General features: G+C 35.6%; 2 protein-coding genes across 2 annotated transcripts; both read right to left on the minus strand.

Moving 5' to 3' along the window:
* Positions 1-6,626: 6,626 nt before the first annotated feature.
* Positions 6,627-8,349, minus strand: LOC124909888 (11S globulin seed storage protein Ana o 2.0101-like). The gene is made up of 4 exons (XM_047450518.1): positions 8,049-8,349; positions 7,695-7,954; positions 7,130-7,582; positions 6,627-7,013 (listed from the first exon to the last, which is right to left on the minus strand). The coding sequence occupies exons 1-4, from the start codon at positions 8,347-8,349 to the stop codon at positions 6,627-6,629; spliced, it is 1,401 nt and encodes a 466-aa protein (XP_047306474.1).
* A 7,919-nt stretch (positions 8,350-16,268) lies between these two features.
* LOC124909889 (11S globulin seed storage protein Ana o 2.0101-like) lies at positions 16,269-17,991 on the minus strand. The gene is made up of 4 exons (XM_047450519.1): positions 17,691-17,991; positions 17,337-17,596; positions 16,772-17,224; positions 16,269-16,655 (listed from the first exon to the last, which is right to left on the minus strand). The coding sequence occupies exons 1-4, from the start codon at positions 17,989-17,991 to the stop codon at positions 16,269-16,271; spliced, it is 1,401 nt and encodes a 466-aa protein (XP_047306475.1).
* Between the last annotated feature and the right edge of the window lie 290 nt (positions 17,992-18,281).

Consider the following 18,281-nt stretch of genomic DNA (forward strand, 5'->3'; position numbering starts at 1 on the left):
AAAAGCGTGTTAAACATGTCAAAAACGTAAAAAAAATTGTTAAACATGTCAAAAACGTGTTAAACATTTCAAAAAAATGTGAAAACGTGTTAAACGTGTCAAAATGTGTCAAACGTGCCAAAACGTGTTACATTTACAAAAAATCTATTAAACGTGCCAAAATTTTGTCAAAATGTGTTAAACATGTCAAAAACATGTTAAATGTGTAAAAACGTGTTAAAATGACAAAAATGTGTTAATCGTGAAAAAAACGTAAAAAAACATTTTAAACGTAACAAAATGTGTTAAATGTGCCAAAAATATATTAAATTTTTCAAAATGTGTTAAATGTGTCCAAAATGTGTTGAACGTGTTAAACATGTCAAAAACGTGAAAACGTGTTTTTTTTGGGGAAAACAGTTTAGTGCCATTTCATTAAAAAAAACCTAAAAGAGGGAAAAAATACAAATGTTTAAGACAATTTCTATATTTGACAATGAAACAATAATTGAATTATAGACAATAACAACAATCAATTAGCGCCTATAGCGTTTTAACTTTGATTCTACTTGTGATTTTCTCAAACAAAATATCCCATATTTGACAGAACTTTCTATTCTCTTCATTTCATTCGATTTCTCTCCAGGATTGAATGAGTGCATTTCCATCTAAAGTTATATCTCCCTAAATATCTTCAGCAGTTCTATTTCTTCCATTGTAAGTTCTTGAATTTTTTTTTTTGAAAAATGTGTTAAACATGTGAAGATGTGTAAAACGTGTTAAACATGTCAAAAACATTTTAAAAATGCCAAAAACGTGAAAAACATGTTAGATGTATGAAAAACGTGATAAATGTGTCAAAACGTGTTAAAAGTGCCAAAAACGTGAAAAACATGTTAAACATGTCAAAAAGGTGTTAAATCTGCCAAAAATGTGAAAAATGTGTTAAACGTGTGAAAAATGTGATGAACGTGTTAAACATATTTAAAACGTGTTCAACTAAAATGGAGATCAATGTAGTAAAAATCAAGAGAAAATATTGAAGTTGGAAGATGGTTAGTTTATATTGGATTAATAAGAGATAATTAAATTAAATTTATATAATTTGGGTAATTTGGGTAACCTTAACCCAACCCATACTCAATCCAACCCAAATTAACCAACCCAAATTAATATTTTGGGTTTGGGTTAGGGTTGGGTTTGGGTTAACCCAAAATATGCTCACCCCTAATTCTTGTAGGTAATGATAATATGATTCCGGTTTCGGGTATTGGGCATACCACTATTTCTGTTTCAAATCCTAAACTTACATTGATTAATGTTTTAGCTCCATGTTCCTACTATTGTTAAAAATCTAGTTTTTGTTCGTAAATTCACTACAAATAATTATGTGTCTATTGAGTTTGATCCTTTTTGGGTTTTCTGTTAAGGATTTTTGGACGGGGACACGTCTAATGAGATGTGATAGTTAGGGGGATCTATATCCGATCATAACTGGGAGTTAGGTGTCGTCTTCTGTTTTTTGTTGCTTTGTCGCCATCTTTGTGGCATAGTCATCTAGGTCATCCTAGCAACTCTAGTTTTGAATCTTTTAGATTAAATAAATTAATTTACTGAAATAAACAACATATTTATCATATTTGTCATTCGTGTTCATTGGGAAAATATGTTTTTTGCCGTTTAAGGTAACTATTTCGATTTCTTTGTTACCGTTTGACATTATTCATAGTGATGTATGGATATTATTCTGTTTGGTAAGGGAATAAGAGAGGAAATGACGTGGCGTCAATATGATTAACTTGTTGGACCAGGAAGCATAGTATGCTAATTGAAGTACACAAGAGTTAACCATGGCTATAGATAGCTAGCTAATTAGGAAGTGGGATAGGAATGAATGAAGAATGTGGATTGTAGTGATAATTTATAAGGGAGAGAAGTTGATGAGAGAACTCCACCTTATAAGTTTTGATATGACATTGCTGAGAGAACTCCACCTAAGTTTTGATATGGCATTGATGTTTGTATCATTGCATGGCTGGTTTTTGTTTTACATTATCTTTTGAAGAAGAATTTGTACACGGCAACCTTGGCCAAATTAAATTAAAGCTTATGTCTGCTTGTTTTGTGCATGGTTTTGGTTTGTCTATAATTTGCAATAAATTAAACTATTTTATCTCTATAGTTGCACTTTATTGTTATTTCTGAATGATATAGATAACCCATTTCATTAATCCAATTTTTGTGTTTTGTTTTTGGGAGCTCAAACCATAAAATTTATAAAACAAGCTAATTTCTAACAATATCTATTTTATTTTGGAAATCAATATTTCTAATTAATTCTAACTCTTTTGTACTTGATGGATGCAGCCAAATTAATCAATATGTATAGAAGCAGCTAGAGACACATACAACCCCTATGTGGAGAAGGGCATGCATGGCATGCATCATGAGCTGGAATATTTATTTAATGTGAAAACCTTTTTAAAAATACACATTTAAAAAAAATAATTTTATTTTAGTTTAACATTTTGATAAAATTTCAATTTAAATAACAAGTAATTTCTCAATAATCTTGATTGTATCATTTAATATTTATGTTTTAGTTTGGGTATGTAGTTATCCTAAATTATTTTATTTTATTAATATATTTTTTTGTTTTTTAAGACAAATTCCTTATTTATATATATATATATTTAAAAAAAAACTGCTTAACAATATTTTATTAAGAAACCCAAAAAGTGGGAAGATTAACAAACCCTAGTTTTGATTCTAAGATGACAAAACAAACGACTCAAAAGTTTTTGAATGGAGATTACAAACCCTAGTTTTGATTGTAAGATGACAAACAAACTAGACAAACCCTAGTCAAATCACATTACAAACACTAATTAAAATGAACAAATATTACAATCTATCTATCACAACTCGTGTTGTCTCTATGTCCGCCTTTTTGACCATATTGTTTTCTTCAATGTCCCTTCTCTCTATCGTTTTTCATGAAGTGAGATTGAATTATAGCAGTTGATGATATTTGTCTGTTTCCATTATTTAATCTTCCTCTGTATGAACCTGTAGTAATATGATAAAATGTATTTTCTTCAGGATTTCTAGGTTTTTGTTACTACTTTTATCTGGTTCAGTTTTACATAATTAAGGATCAACAACTTTAGTTTTCTCTTCGCTTTTTTCCTCTACTATATCTTTGTTTTCATCTTATACCTCCTCCTCTTCCTTGTCTTTAAGTTTATCTTTTTCAGCATTCGATTAAGGTTCTTTCGATCGAGAAAAAGAAAGAGAACTTTTATTCATTCGGAAATGACTAAACTAGCTATAGGTTTAAAAAGTGGCATCGTCCCACGTTGTATTTTTTAGTGGGAAAAATGATATGGCATGTAGTTTATCAACCCACTTCCTGGGTGAGACAAGTGCAAGACATTCTTATCTCGGCTGACGCAGGTGTAAATTGACAATAAGGTTCAGTGAGTGAAATGAATTTTCCCTGGCTAATGTGATTGGTACTTGTTTTCCCATTACTAATAATATATATATATAAATATTCTAATTAATTAAAATACTCATACTACACAAATTTTGTGTTTAAATTCTCTAACAAAATAAAGTAAATGAATAGCAAAATCTTGAATGTTTTAAATAATTATTAATATGTATTCTACGTGTTGCATGAGTTTATATTATAAATATTTAAATATTATATTATACTTATTTAAAAAACATATAATTATACTAAGCAATCACTAGTAAAAAAATGGTAAATGACGACCATCTCCACCGATTGGTGTTACAACCAATAGGTACAAGCCCATTAATAATATCGATTGGTGGAAAAATCAATCGATATATCCCTAAAATGTCACCATGAAAAATGGGCGGAAATTTTTCTATGCTTATTAGTCATAGTGTCGATTGGTTGATGAAACAACCAATCGGTATTACTCAAGTCATAGTACTGATTAGTGTTTCCACTAATCAGTATTGCCTAATTAATAATCAAACAACCCGAGATCTTCTCTTTTCCTCCGCGCCCTAGCCTAACAGTTCATTTTCTACTATCTTTTTTTCAATCACTCTTTTACGTCATATACTAACTGCTCATCTTCTGTTCATCTTCTCTTCAATCACTTTTCTTTTCCGATGACGGGTAACAATCAAGGATTCACCTGACCCATTCCATTTTTAACATCAAGAATCACGTCTCTATTGTTCTTGAGTTGAAAAATATTCAATACACGACATGGGCAGAGTTGTTCAAGATTCATGTTCGTTCTCTTAGGTCTTTCATCACATCATTTTGGCGGTCCTTGTTCTACCTCCGCCATCGACGGATGGAGAGAAAGATACGTGACTAACTCTCGATGTCATTGTCCTTTAGTGGATCTATGACACAATATCATAGGATCTCCTTCACATGATCTTGGAATCGGGCGCTACACCCGAGCAAGTCTAGACACGGCTACGTGGAATTTTTCAATATAACTATCATTCTTGTGCGGTTTGCCTCGAGCAAAAGTTCACCATCATCATGGTAGATTTTCCTAGGGTCTTTGTTTGTCAACGTCTCAAAGTCCTGGTCGATCAGTTGTAGGGCGTCACTAGCCCTGTCTTAAACGACCGACTCGTATTGTAGTAGGTCGCAAGCCTGGAGGAGATGTACAACGGGGTGGTAAAGTTACTCCCATATAGTGAACATTTACATTAGTTCTACCGAGTGCGATCCATGTTGATTTTGGAGGAATCTGGCTTGGCGAAACGGGTGGCCTCTGGTTCGGCCTTAACGTTGGGTGTAGCTCTTGTCTCCGACGCGTTTGGGACGAATGGGTCATATCGCATGTCATCATGGGGATCTCGGCAGAAGCCAAAGAACAAGGTCTCTCGTAATGGGGTCGATCAGGGTAGTCTTAGTGCCAAGTCCAAAGTAGACATCATTCTCCCTTGCCGCAACAATGGGTTGGTCATTTAGGCCCACCATCATTGTCTTGGTAGTGGACCTATGCTTCTCCTCCATTTCCAACGGTTCAATGGAAGAGACCTCCTTCCATCTCTCATCTGTCGACGCCACAATAGTAGTCGGGTCTCCTTAGTCCGCATCCACAAGCATACACGACTCAGTCTCCACCAACTCCAACTAACATTGAAGCGATCATGTATACCCATTGTATTATGTCTCTTGATCCGACATGGTACATGGACACGGGTGCGACGTCCCACATGACATCTCAATAAAGTACTCTCTCGTCTTATTTAAATTAAAGCATTAAACATGATATTCATGTAGGTAATGGTAATATGATTCCGGTTTCGGGTATTGGGCATACCACTATTTCTTTTTTGAATCATAAACTTACCTTGAATTATGTTTTAGCTCCATGTTCCTTCTTTTGTTAAAAATCTAGTTTCTGTTCGTAAATTCACTACAAATAATTATGTGTCTATTGAGTTTGATCCTTTTGGGTTTTCTATAAAGTATTTTCAGACAGGGACACGTCTAATGACATGTGACAGTTAGGAGGATATATATTCGGTCACAACTGGGAGTTAGGTGTCAACTTCTGTTTTTTGCTGCTTTGTCGCCATCATTGTTGCATAGTCTTATAGGTCATCATAACAACTCTAGTTTTGAATCTCTTAGACTAAATAAATAAATTCACTGAAATAAATAACATATTTGTCCTTCGTGTTCATTGGGAAAACATGTTTGTTTGCCGTTTAAGGTTTCTACTTCGATTTCTTTGTTACCATTTGACATTATTCATAGTGATGTATGGACGTGTCTTGTATTAAGTTCTATGGGCCATATATATTATATTTTGTTTCTCGATGATTTTTCGTCTTTTTTGTGGACTTTCCCTTTATCTCATAAATCCCAAGTGTTTAGTGTTTTCTTGTAATTTCGGACACTCGTCAAAACTCAATTTGAGAGGGATATAAAATCTTTTCAATGTAATAATGGGAGATAATTCAATAATCATTCGTTTAGGAAATTTGCGTCCACGCATGAAATGACCTTTCGCTTCTAATGTCCTCACACTTCGTCTTAGAACGGCAAGGCCGAGAGATAGTTTCGTACTATCAATAATATGATTCGTACATTACTCACTCATGCCAAGATACCCACCTCATTTTGGCATCATGCTCTCCAAATGACCACATACCTCATAAATATTCTTCCGCGTAAACACATGGCATACGTTACTTTGTTACAACGTTAGTACCGCAAAGATCCAATGTATGACTATTTACGTGTGTTTAGGTGTTTGTGTTACTCTATATTTTCATCAACGGTGATTCATAAACTTCTTCCACGTTTTATCCCATGTATATTTCTTGGATACCCACTAAATCACTAGTCATTATTTGTTGTCACGTCATATTTGACGAGTCTCGTTTTCTTTTGTTGAAATTTTAGTCCCCTCCACTATCGTATGATTTTCTCGATAATTCTCCATCACCATATGTAATTCATCATCTGTCTTCGTTATAAGAGGATGTATATTTTATAGAAATATTGACGGTAAAATAAAAATGTCATTATTTATTAGTAGTTAGAACTCGAATGACATACATACATTTATTTATTATTTATGATGATTCTCGCATTTATAGATACTCAAACTATTTTTACTACAATTTCAAATCCTCTCGGATTGCCTCTTTGATCGCGGGAAGATCCTCACTTCTTGTCGGTTATACTTTAGCTTTTGTGCCTCGTCTCTCGACATTCGGAAAGCACTCATCACCACTTCCACCGGCATTGCCCGGATCACCGAAGTCTTCCCAGCCAACGGGCTTGATATCGCCCTGTCATTTGTCTTGAACGACACCCACTCCAATCCTTCGTTTCCTGCCAGCTTGACTTCAGCGTAGTTCTGAGGGACGACCAATAGCTGCCCTTGACGGACTTCGCCATTGAAGACGGCCCGGTTGGAGTGACCCACCACTTGGATTCGGCCCGTTCCGCGCAATATGTATATTATGTTGTGGGCGTTAAGAGTCCAGTGTGGAGCCGCCATTGCGTTCTTGAAGTGAAGAGATCGAAACATTGCGTTAGAAAACATTGTCAGTAGCTAGTTTGAGTCTCTCTATATATATATATGTCTATCACTAGCTATTTGTATATATGCTTAATTATTACCTCGTAAAGGACTCCTCTCTCGGCGCTCAATTGGATTTCCTTCAAAATTGGGAGGTTATGACTATTGACGGTGCTAATGCGACCACCCTGAGCGGTGTACACATCTGCTCTCTCTGGATCATCGAGATTTTCTCTGATCCTCATTGTGCAAACGGTTTCCTCGAATCGGTTGCTTTTTGGGCTCCACTCTCTTCTTCTTTCCTCTTCTTCGTATTTGGATGGTCTTTGCATTTCAAATTCTTTACCTACCCTCACAATGAATCCTCTGTTATCATCCTGTCCCTGTAGTCTTGCGGCTGTCTCCATGTCGACTTGGAAAGATTCCGCCAAAACCTCGGTCTCAAATCCCTGGAAAAGGTTGCCCGAAAAGTTCTCATCATCTTGTTGTTGACCACTGTACTTCCTCCTCTGTTGCATTTCTGACTCTTGAGGATTACCGGCAAGGAAGAATCTCTACAACACAATTAATTCAAGAAGACTCGTTGTCTAATTTATATATATTCTTGCTTGCACGCGGTTAATAATTTTCGAATATATATTTATATGTGATATGTTAATTAGTTACCCTGAGGTTTTGATCGAGCTGGTTTTCGACGTTGCTGGTATCGTGGACCACCATGAGTTCAAGGTCTTCGTTGCCATCGTTATGGACCCAATGAGCTACACCAACTTTGAAGGCAACAATGTCTCCCTTCCTGCAACGATGGATCTTCTGGTGTTGATCCCTAAACTTTTGTGAGCCAAATTGTCCTCCAACATCAATTTGTTCGCTCGATTGAAACGTTTCTGCGCAGCCTGGATTTATGGTGCCAACAATTCCCCTACCTATTCCATTCCATGCATGCATGTTTCACAATATTAAATAAGTATTCTAAATTAAATAGTAATAGTAAAATTTAACAAAAGAACAACAACATGCCTTTTACAACATAAGCCAGCAAAGGGGCATTGCTGAAAGTAGGCAAGAGGAGGCCTCCTTGCTGGATAAGGTGGCGGGAGGCGGCCACACCGGCACACTGAATCTGGTCAAAGGTCTGGTCCCAGACATCGGTGTAACCGGCTTCATGCTGGAGGCGCCTGGCAGGCTCGAGAGGGTTGATGCTTTGGATGCGACACTGCGCTTGTTGTTGTTGGCCAGCTTCATGTCTATAAGCAGAGCCTCCGGTTGTAAGGACCAGGAAGCATAGTATGCTAATTGGAAGTACACAAGAGTTAACCATGGCTATAGATAGCTAGCTAGCTAGCTAATTAGGAAGTGGGATAGGAATGAATGAATGAAGAATGTGGATTGTAGGGGTAATTTATAAGGGAGAGAACTTGATGAGAGAACTCCACCTATGTTTCATATATTTGCATTGCTGTTTGCATCATTGCGTTGCTGGTTTTTGTTTTACATTATCTTTTGAAGAAGAATTTGTACACGGCAACCTTGGCTAAGTTAAATTAAAGCTCATGTCTGCTTGTTTTGTGCATGGTTTTGGTTTGTCTTGTTGTTTGGAAACAAGAACATCACGAGTTTCCTCATACATACAATTAGCTAGCAATAATTAATTAAATTATTCTATCTCTATAGTTTGCAGTTTATTGTTATTTTTGAATGATATAGATCATAACCCATTTCATTAATACAATCTTTGTTTTTTTTGATTTGTTTTATGTAGCTCAAACCATAAAAATTATAAAACAAGTTCATCTATTTTGTAAAACAATATTTCTAATTAATTTCAAATTCTTTTGTACATTATGGGTGCAGCCAAATTAAATAAATACATAGAGCAGCAGCTAGAGACACATGCAACCCCTACGTGGACAAGGGCATGCATCATGAGCTGGAATATTACTTTAATGTGAAAACCTTTTTAAAAATACACATTTAAAAAATATAATTTATTTTTATTCTAACATTTTGATAAAATTTCAATTTTAATAACAAGTAATTTCTCAATAATCTTGATTGTACCATTCAATGTTTATGTTTTAGTTTAGGTATGTACTTATTCTAAATTATTTTATTTATATATATATATTTTTTTAAAAACGACTTAACAACATTTCATTAATAAACTTAAAAAGTGGAAAGATTAATAATTAAAACTAGACAAACCCTAATTTTGATTAGTACTTGCTTGTCTATTACTAATAATATATATAAAAAATATTTTAATTAATTCAAATAATCATATCACACAAATTTCGTGTTTAAATTCTCAAACAAAATAAGCTAAATGAATAGCAAAATCTTGAATGTTTTAAATAATTATTAGAATGTATTCTACGTGTTGCATGGGTTTATATTATAAATATTTAAATAAAATATTATACTTATTTAAAAAACATATAATTATACTAAGTAATCACTAGTAAAAAATGGTAAATGGCGACCATCTCCACCGATTGGTGTCACAACCAATCGATACAAGCCCATTAACAATACCGATTGGTGGAAAACTAATCGGTATAGTCCTAAAATGTAACCATGGCAAATGGGCGGTAATTTTTCCGTGCTTATTAGTCATAGTGTCGATTCATCAATCGATATTACTCAAGTCATAGTACCAATTAGTGTTTCCACCCATCAGTATTGCCTAATTAATAATCAAACAACCCGAGAACTTCTCTTCTTTTCCCGAATCGTCGATCCCCCTTTTGCCATCCGAGGATCTTTTCCTAAATCGTCGATCCCCTTGTCCCCTACTTCAGGTCATACCATAAACAAATAGAGTCCTGATTCGCTTAGAATCACTACTTGAGGTAATAAATAAATAATATGACTACATTTTATGTTATTTATCTCTCTATCTTTCTCTCGATTATTGTAGATATTTTTGTTTGTATGACTCAAGATTGAGGCTAGAGATGTATCGTAATCAATTAATAGTTATCTTGAATTTTTCTATATATGGTAGGTCTAATTAATATATTGGAGATCTCTAGATTAGTGGATCTCAATGTTATAATCTTGTATATAGTTTACATTTTGGAATGAATAGAAATACGTATTATATTCATTTATGGTACCTGAGTCTATTATTTTTCTCTCTTCTCTTTTCCGCCGCGCTCTAACCTAACAGTCCATTTTCTACTATCTTTTCTTCAATCACTCTTTTACATCGTATCCTAATAGTTCATCTTCTCTTCAATCACTTTTCTTTTTCGATGACAAGTAACAATCAATGATTCACTAGGCCCTTTCCATTTCTAACATCAAGAATCACGTCTCCATTGTTCTTGAGTTGAAAAACATTCAATATAAAACATTGGTAGAGTTGTTCAAGATCCATGCCCGTTCTTTCGGGTCCTTCATCACATCATCCCGTCGGTCCCTATTCTACCTTTGTCATCGACGGATGGAGAGAAAGATATGTGACTAACTCTCGATGCCATTGTCCTTTAGTGGATCTATGACACAATTTCATAGGATCTCCTTCACATGATCTTGGAATCGGGCACTACACTCGAGCATGCCTAGACACGGCTACGTGATATTTTTCAATATAACCTTCATTCTTGTGTGGTTTCCCTCGAACAAAAGTTTTCTACCACCATCACGGTAGATTTTTCCAGGGTCTTGGTTTGTCAACATCTCAAAGTCCTGGACGATTAGTTGCAGGGCGTCAATAGTCCGGTCTTGAACGACCGCCTCATATTGTAGTTGGTCGCATGTCTAAAGGAGGTGTACAACGGGGTGGCAACGTTACTCCGATAGAGTGATCCTTTGCTTCAGTTCTACCAAGTGCGATCCATGTTGATTTTGGAGGAATCTGGCTTGGCAAAACGGGTGGCCTCTGTTTTGACACCGACGTTGGATGTAGCTCTTATCTCCAATGCGTTTGGGATGAATGGGTCATATCGTATGTCGTCGTGGGGATCTCAGTAAAAGCCAAACAAGAAGGGATCTCGTAATGGGGTCGATTGAGGCAGTCCCAGTGTGATAGAAAAATTAAGTAAAGATAATTTTTGAAACCGGTCAGAAAACTAAACTACTACTAAATCTTATGTGCAGGAACATATCGACTCGTATAAACCGGCTGGAACTGCATAAACCGGCTGAGGAATATATAAAAACAATCCGGATTCAGATGATCAATCCATGATCAAGAAAAACCGGTCTCAACATATCTCAACATTCTCAACAGACCGGCTAACAAAAAAAAGTTTACATTCCAAGCCGGATTAGACTATGAAAGAGTCAACCGGAAACTACGAACTACAAAGACGACATAATGTGACGAAATAGACGTGTCTTGGGAAAATAAAAGAAGATAAGTTCCGGATCAGAAGCATGCAATAAAAACAATGATGAAACAGCTGATCCGAAGATCCGACTCAGACAGCCGGAAGGTGCATGCCTGACACGTGTCCAAATCTGCCAGCCGGCTACGTCATTTATACTTGAGAGGTATCTGCATGCTTGCCAAGTGTCAGGAAGTTGAAACGTGCAAGCAACCTCTATGAACCGGCGTGAATTTGAATTGACCAATCCCACGGTGAGAGAAGAAAGTGACCGTTGTAATGCTCTTCACTATAAAAGGAAGACGAAGCGACCTCATTAATGGCAAGTTACGAACATCTTAAGAGAGAGAAAGAAATCTCACGCGCGATCCAAAACCGTTGTGTCATTTACCGAAAGCTTTGTTTGTGTTGTGTTATTGTATTACATCAAGAGTGAGTTGGTGTAACCGGCGAGTAGCGAGTTAGGCTCGACCGGTAGTGTAATTGTTGTAACTTTGAAAGTTAGTGGAGATCCCTCTCATAATCTGAGAGGAAGGGGTGACGTAGGAGGGTTTGATCCGAACAACCATAAAAAATCTTGTCTCGTGTCGTTTATTTACTTCTTGCTTACTTAATTCTAAAACCAAAATACAAACCAAAACATAATCTCACTCCTCAATCAAAACCGGTCCACTCATATCTCTAAAACCGACTCCTCATAAACCTCATCCAAGCCGCGTACGTTGCTTCAGACTGAAACAGACATTTCCGCCCTTGAACCCGTTTCAAGAGTCTGTGACAGTTTGCGTAGTGCTGAGAAAGGTCATAGTCTCTAACCGGACTATCACCAAAGTGTTGTGTGTTGTTGTAAGCGGCCACCCTTCAAGAATCCGGAAACACCCCGGTCCTCCAAGGGCGTCCCCGATCCTAACAAGTGCCAAGTCCAAAGTCGACCTCCTTCTCCTTGGCCGCAACAATGGGCTGGTCATTCAGGCTCACCATCATTGTCTTGGTAGTGGCCATTGGCTTCTCCTCCATGTCCGTTTCCAACGTTTCAATGGAAGAGACCTCCTTCCACCTCTTGTTCGTCGATACCACAACAACAGTCAGGTCTCCTTGGTCCGCGGCCAAAAGCATACATGGCTCAGTCTCCACCAACTCCAACTGACATTGAAGCGGTCATGTATACCCTTAATATTACGTCTCTTGACGACATGGTACATGGACACGGGTGCGACGTACCACATGACATCTCAATAAGGTACTCTCTCGTCTTATTTCAATTCAAGCATTAAACATGATATTTTTGTTAGGGGTGAGCAAACGGGTAAACCCAACCCATATTCAACCCAAATTAAATTTACTCAACCCATAACCCAACCTATATTATTTACTAATATGGGTTGGGTATGGATTGGGTAACCCAAATTAATTTTTAATTTTTTCATTCAACATATTTTTATTCGTTTAACACATTTTTGACATGCTTAACACATTTTTCACAAGTTTAACACGTTTTTCATGTTTTTTGGCACGTTTAACACGTTTTTTACACGTTTTCACAAGTTTAACACGTTTTTGACACGTTTTTCACTTTTTTCACGTTTTCACATTTTCGACACGATTAACACGTTTTAAACATGTTTCACACGTTTTCACGTTTTTCACGTTTTCACGTTTTCGACACGATTAGCACGTTTTAAACATGTTTCACACGTTTTCACGTTTTTGGTACGTTTAACACGTTTTGATACGTTTAACACGTTTTGACACGTTTAACACATTTTGACATGTTTTTTCACGTTTTCATTATTTCACGTTTTGACACGTTTTTTTTACGTTTTAACACGTTTAACACGTTTTTCACATTTTTGATACATTTAACATGTTTTTGACACGTTTATTCACACGTTTTTCATGTTTTTGGCATGTTAACCACATTTTTAATATGTTTAACACGTTTTTCATGTTTTTGACACATTTACCACGTTTTTGACATGTTTAACACATTATTGATACGTTTAATATGATTTCTATGTTTTTAGCACGTTTAACACATTTTTGACATGTTTAACACATTTTAAAACACATTTAATACGTTTTTCACATTCTTTACACGTTTAACATGTTTTGGAACATCTAACAAAATTTTAACATGTTTGACACATTTAACACGTTTTGACATGTTTAAACGTGCCAAAAACGTGTTAAACATGTCAAAATGTGTTAAACATGCCAAAAACATTAGAAACGTGTTAAATGTGTCAAAATGTGTTAAACATGTCAAAACATATTAAACATGTAAAAAATGTGTTAAACTCGCCAAAAACGTAAAAAAAATGTGTTAAATGTGTCAAAACGTGTTAAAAGTGTTAAACATGCCAAAAACGTGAAAAACATGTTAGATATATGAAAAACGTGATAAACGTGTCAAAACTGTGTTAAAGGTGCCAAAAATGTGAAAACATGTGAAAACGTGTTAAACGTGTTAAACATGTCAAAAACGTGTTAAACGTGCCAAAAACATGAAAAACATATTAAACGTGTGAAAAATGTGTTGAACATGTTAAACATGTTAAAAATGTGTTCGACTGAAATAAAGATCAATGTAGTAAAAATCAAGAGAATATATTAAAGTTGGAAGGTGGTTAATTTATATTGGATTAATAAGAGATAATTAAATTAAATTTATATAATCTGGGTAATTTGGGTAACCCTAACCCAACCCAAATTAAACCCAACCCATACTCAACCCAACCCAAATTAACTAACCCAAATTAATATTTTGGGTTTGGGTTAGGGTTGGGTTTGGGTTAACCCAAAATATGCTCACCCCTAATTCTTGTAGGTAATGATAATATGATTCCGGTTTCGGGTATTGGACATACCACTATTTTTTTTCGAATTCTAAACTTACCTTGAATAATGTTTTAGCTCCATGTTCATGCTCTTGTTAAAAATCTAGTTTTTGTTCGTAAATTCATTACAAATAATTATGTGTCTATTGAGTTTGATCATTTTGGGTTTTCTGTTAAGGATTTTCGGATGGGGACACGTCTAATGAGATGTGACAGTTAGGGGGATCTATATCCGGTCATAACCGGGAGTTATGTGTCGTCTTCTGTTTCTTGTTGCTTTTTCGTCATCTTTGTGGCATAGTCATCTAGGTCATCCTAGCAACTCTAGTTTTGAATCTTTTAGATTAAATAAATTAATTCATTGAAATAAACAACATATTTATCATATTTGTCCTTTGTGTTCATTGGGAAAATATGTTTGTTTGCCGTTTAAGGTATATATTTCGATTTCTTTGTTACCGTTTGACATTATTCATAGTGATGTATGAACGTGTCTTGTGTTAAGTTCTACGGGCCATATATATTATGTTTTGTTTCTCGATGATTTTTCGTCTTTTTTGTGGACTTGCCCTTTATCTCATAAATCCCAAGTGTTTAGTGTTTTCTTGTAATTTCAGACACTCGTCAAAACCCAATTTGAGAGTGATATAAAATCTTTTCTATGTAATAATGGGATGAAATTTGATAATCATTCGTTTAGGGAATTTGCGTCCACGCATGAAATGACCTTTCGATTCTAATGTCCTCACACTTCGTCTTAGAATGGAAAGGCCGAGAGATAATTTTGTACTATCAATAATATGATTCGTACATTACTCACTCATGCCAAGATACCCACCTCATTTTGGCATCATGCTCTCCAAATGACCACATACCTCATAAATATTATTCCGCGTAAACACAAGGCATACGTTACTCTGTTACAACGTTTGTACCGCAAAGATCCAATGTATGACTATTTACGTGTGTTTAGGTGTTTGTGTTACTCTATATTTCCATCAACGACGATTCATAAACTTCTTCCACATTTTATCCCATGTGTATTTCTTGGATACCCACCAAATCACTAGTCATTATTTGTTGTCACGTCATATTTGATGAGTCTCGTTTCCTTTTGTTGAAATTTCAGTCCCCTCCACTATCGTATGATTTTCTCGATAATTCTCCATCACCATATGTGATTCATCATCAGTCTACATTTTTATCTCCATCCCCACCATTAAATTATTGACATAGATTTTATTTATTTATTTATAAATGTCACGTAGATACTAAGTTAACGCGTTTGAAACCGTTAAAATAAAATTTAATAATAAAAAATATTAAATTATAATGTTTGAAAGAAGAGATTTAGATGTAACTTAGGCTAAATAAATAATACTAATTTAACCATTATTATTATTGAATTTTAATATTAAGATATATATATATAAGTGTTTTGTACTTCTCATATTATGTTCAAATTCAACAATACATTTCAATTTTTATATATATTACTAAATAATTTGTTAAAAGATATCAACTATTTTTTATTTTATTTTTCTATCATTGCCTACTTAATTAATTTTTAATTAGACTTTAAATAAATATATTATTCAAATGAGAACATTTGCATCTTTAATTAATTTCTTAATTACGCTTTAAATAAATATATTATTCAAATGAAACATTTGCATATTTAATCATTAAGAAAATAGTAATTAAACTACAAGAAAATGTTATTATTGTCACTTTAAATATTACAAATAAATACAAAGAAATTGAAAAGTTAAAAGTATTAGTTAATAATATTTATTAAATGTTGAAATCTAGATTAATATTAACTAGAGTTTTCACTAAAAGAAAATATCTATATTTTGATATTTAAAATTGATATTTTGTAATCTAAAGTGATATACAATTTTTAATATTTTTGTTATAAGAGGATGTATACTTTATAGAAATATTGACGGTAAAATAAAAATGTCATTATTTATTAGTAGTTAGAACTCGAATGACATACATACATTTATTTATTATTTATGATGATTCTCGCATTTATAGATACTCAAACTATTTTTACTACAATTTCAAATCCTCTCGGATTGCCTCTTTGATCGCGGGAAGATCCTCACTTCTTGTCGGTTATACTTTAGCTTTTGTGCCTCGTCTCTCGACATTCGGAAAGCACTCATCACCACTTCCACCGGCATTGCCCGGATCACCGAAGTCTTCCCAGCCAACGGGCTTGATATCGCCCTGTCATTTGTCTTGAACGACACCCACTCCAATCCTTCGTTTCCTGCCAGCTTGACTTCAGCGTAGTTCTGAGGGACGACCAATAGCTGCCCTTGACGGACTTCGCCATTGAAGACGGCCCGGTTGGAGTGACCCACCACTTGGATTCGGCCCGTTCCGCGCAATATGTATATTATGTTGTGGGCGTTAAGAGTCCAGTGTGGAGCCGCCATTGCGTTCTTGAAGTGAAGAGATCGAAACATTGCGTTAGAAAACATTGTCAGTAGCTAGTTTGAGTCTCTCTATATATATATATGTCTATCACTAGCTATTTGTATATATGCTTAATTATTACCTCGTAAAGGACTCCTCTCTCGGCGCTCAATTGGATTTCCTTCAAAATTGGGAGGTTATGACTATTGACGGTGCTAATGCGACCACCCTGAGCGGTGTACACATCTGCTCTCTCTGGATCATCGAGATTTTCTCTGATCCTCATTGTGCAAACGGTTTCCTCGAATCGGTTGCTTTTTGGGCTCCACTCTCTTCTTCTTTCCTCTTCTTCGTATTTGGATGGTCTTTGCATTTCAAATTCTTTACCTACCCTCACAATGAATCCTCTGTTATCATCCTGTCCCTGTAGTCTTGCGGCTGTCTCCATGTCGACTTGGAAAGATTCCGCCAAAACCTCGGTCTCAAATCCCTGGAAAAGGTTGCCCGAAAAGTTCTCATCATCTTGTTGTTGACCACTGTACTTCCTCCTCTGTTGCATTTCTGACTCTTGAGGATTACCGGCAAGGAAGAATCTCTACAACACAATTAATTCAAGAAGACTCGTTGTCTAATTTATATATATTCTTGCTTGCACGCGGTTAATAATTTTCGAATATATATTTATATGTGATATGTTAATTAGTTACCCTGAGGTTTTGATCGAGCTGGTTTTCGACGTTGCTGGTATCGTGGACCACCATGAGTTCAAGGTCTTCGTTGCCATCGTTATGGACCCAATGAGCTACACCAACTTTGAAGGCAACAATGTCTCCCTTCCTGCAACGATGGATCTTCTGGTGTTGATCCCTAAACTTTTGTGAGCCAAATTGTCCTCCAACATCAATTTGTTCGCTCGATTGAAACGTTTCTGCGCAGCCTGGATTTATGGTGCCAACAATTCCCCTACCTATTCCATTCCATGCATGCATGTTTCACAATATTAAATAAGTATTCTAAATTAAATAGTAATAGTAAAATTTAACAAAAGAACAACAACATGCCTTTTACAACATAAGCCAGCAAAGGGGCATTGCTGAAAGTAGGCAAGAGGAGGCCTCCTTGCTGGATAAGGTGGCGGGAGGCGGCCACACCGGCACACTGAATCTGGTCAAAGGTCTGGTCCCAGACATCGGTGTAACCGGCTTCATGCTGGAGGCGCCTGGCAGGCTCGAGAGGGTTGATGCTTTGGATGCGACACTGCGCTTGTTGTTGTTGGCCAGCTTCATGTCTATAAGCAGAGCCTCCGGTTGTAAGGACCAGGAAGCATAGTATGCTAATTGGAAGTACACAAGAGTTAACCATGGCTATAGATAGCTAGCTAGCTAGCTAATTAGGAAGTGGGATAGGAATGAATGAATGAAGAATGTGGATTGTAGGGGTAATTTATAAGGGAGAGAACTTGATGAGAGAACTCCACCTATGTTTCATATATTTGCATTGCTGTTTGCATCATTGCGTTGCTGGTTTTTGTTTTACATTATCTTTTGAAGAAGAATTTGTACACGGCAACCTTGGCTAAGTTAAATTAAAGCTCATGTCTGCTTGTTTTGTGCATGGTTTTGGTTTGTCTATAATTTGCAATAAATTAAACT

The sequence above is a fragment of the Impatiens glandulifera genome, chromosome 7, assembly GCF_907164915.1.
Source record: "Impatiens glandulifera chromosome 7, dImpGla2.1, whole genome shotgun sequence".
Classification (NCBI taxonomy): Eukaryota; Viridiplantae; Streptophyta; class Magnoliopsida; order Ericales; family Balsaminaceae; genus Impatiens; species Impatiens glandulifera.

Bases quoted from the DNA above. Each gene is read 5' to 3' on its own strand.
- LOC124909888 (XM_047450518.1), bottom strand. From the start codon at position 8,349: ATGGTTAACTCTTGTGTACTTCCAATTAGCATACTATGCTTCCTGGTC. The intron at 7,955-8,048 runs GCATGTTGTTGT...GGAATGGAATAG, and splicing joins GCTGGCTTATGTTGTAAAAG to GTAGGGGAATTGTTGGCACC. The intron at 7,014-7,129 runs GTAATAATTAAG...CTTCACTTCAAG, and splicing joins AGAGAGGAGTCCTTTACGAG to AACGCAATGGCGGCTCCACA.
- LOC124909889 (XM_047450519.1), bottom strand. From the start codon at position 17,991: ATGGTTAACTCTTGTGTACTTCCAATTAGCATACTATGCTTCCTGGTC. The intron at 17,597-17,690 runs GCATGTTGTTGT...GGAATGGAATAG, and splicing joins GCTGGCTTATGTTGTAAAAG to GTAGGGGAATTGTTGGCACC. The intron at 17,225-17,336 runs GTAACTAATTAA...ATTGTGTTGTAG, and splicing joins AGCTCGATCAAAACCTCAGG to AGATTCTTCCTTGCCGGTAA.